Source organism: Leguminivora glycinivorella, chromosome 8, assembly GCF_023078275.1.
Source record: "Leguminivora glycinivorella isolate SPB_JAAS2020 chromosome 8, LegGlyc_1.1, whole genome shotgun sequence".
NCBI classification, from domain to species: domain Eukaryota; kingdom Metazoa; phylum Arthropoda; class Insecta; order Lepidoptera; family Tortricidae; genus Leguminivora; species Leguminivora glycinivorella.
This window is the reverse complement of record NC_062978.1, coordinates 16,095,637-16,097,375: the sequence shown is the minus strand read 5'-3', so window position 1 is coordinate 16,097,375 and position 1,739 is coordinate 16,095,637. Positions and strand designations below refer to the sequence as shown.

General features: G+C 37.7%; 1 protein-coding gene across 1 annotated transcript; it reads left to right on the top strand.

Moving 5' to 3' along the window:
- The first annotated feature begins 556 nt into the window (after positions 1 to 556).
- LOC125229079 lies at positions 557 to 1,186 on the top strand. Its single transcript, XM_048133856.1, has one exon. It carries the CDS (start codon positions 557 to 559, stop codon positions 1,184 to 1,186), a length of 630 nt encoding a protein of 209 aa, XP_047989813.1.
- The last annotated feature ends 553 nt before the right edge of the window (positions 1,187 to 1,739 follow it).

The window sequence follows — 1,739 nt, the reverse complement described above, 5'->3', positions numbered from 1 at the left end:
TGGTGAAACATGTCTATATATGAGCGGCAAAAATGTCGATAGTGCATTTTCTTTACCTACCTACTTAACATATTAAACAGACATTTGAAATAAAACTCTTTTAAACGGATTAATCGCGTATATTAACATCATGATCATGACCTACGTTTCGAGCCCTTTACAGCACTCGTCTTCACAGGGTCTACCCCTAAGACAGACATTTGAACCTTAAAAAATGTCAATTACCACCATTAATTGGAAATTTGTGAAACTACTTTTTTTATTATTTTGTATGGACTAATCTTTTTTCCATTCAGGTGTTTCTGTTAGAACTTTGAAATATTGAACTTTGAAACGTGCTGAATGCAAACCCATAATATATCTGGACGAAACCTATGTTCATCAACATTACAAACCAAAAAAGTCTTGGCAGGGTCCAACCACAACAGGTTTGGTTGAAAACATTTCGCAAGGAAAAAGATTTATTATTGTGCATGCTGGTTCCGAAAATGGCTTTGTGCCCAATGCATTGCTAGTATTCAGCACTAAATCGACCGCAGCAGATTATCATCATGATATGAATTCTGTAAACTTCAACAAATGGTTACGGCAAAAATTGGTGCCGAATTTACACGAACCTATTAGTGTTGTCGTTTTAGATAATGCAAGTTATCACACGGTGCAAATTAATAAGCCGCCAAATCGACAATCCCGCAAAGCAGATTTGCAAAACTGGCTCATTGAGAAATCGATTCCGTTTGATGAAAGGTGTACTAAAGAACAGCTTTTATGTTTGGTTGGACAGCATAAAGAAGAGCCTGTCTATGAAGCAGATGAGATTCTCAGGACTCATGGGCACGAGGTTCTAAGACTGCCACCATACCACTGTTTCTTGAACCCCATAGAGCTGATTTGGAGTATCGCTAAGCGAAAAGTGGCCAGCAAAAATGTAGCTCAATCTGCGCAGGAGTTGGAAAAAACTATCAAAGAATGCTTCGAAAGCGTGACACCTAACGACTGGAAAAAAATGACTGATCATGTTCTCCACATAGAAAACCAGTACATGCAAAAGGAGAATATAACTGCTCAAATGAAAAGATTTGTCATAAGTGTCTGTGATGAGGAGTCTTCTAGCATTTTAGATTCAGATGAAGTGGGTTCGCAGACGGAGTATTTGCTGAGTGACTTTGATGACAACTCAAACTAATCCAACAACATGGAAGCAGAATATTTAGAGTCCGATTTCGACTATAGCGAATGAGTCATGGTTAGTTAAATATGTAAATATTCATATGAGTATTTTTTTTATTGTAACTTAGGGGTTTTACCTCTTTCGGCCTCTGTCTTGCCTGTGAGCAAACAAGCAAATGCAAATGTTGTAAGTTGGAGTTGAAATTTGGCATAGTAGTCTAATTTAAACTGTGGTGAGACATACTAACAGGCACTTTTAATTTTTTCATCCATTCCCCATTACTACTTGTAATACACGTTAATTATTAATATTTAAATGCCAATAACCATCGTAAAACTTTTAGGTTAATACGTCAAATGCTAACAGATTTTGTCAAATTTCTGTACATATATTAGCAATTTCTGTACATATATTGCCCGTGTGGTGACGGGTTAAGAATTTCACCACCCCCTTTCTTCCCGTGGGTGTCGTAGAAGGCGACTGTGGGATATGGGTTAAATTGTGGCGTAGGCGAGAGGCTGGCAACCTGTCACTGCAATGTCACAGTTTCGCAATGTATATTAGCAAT

Bases quoted from the DNA above. Each gene is read 5' to 3' on its own strand.
- LOC125229079 (XM_048133856.1), top strand. From the start codon at position 557: ATGAATTCTGTAAACTTCAACAAATGGTTACGGCAAAAATTGGTGCCG.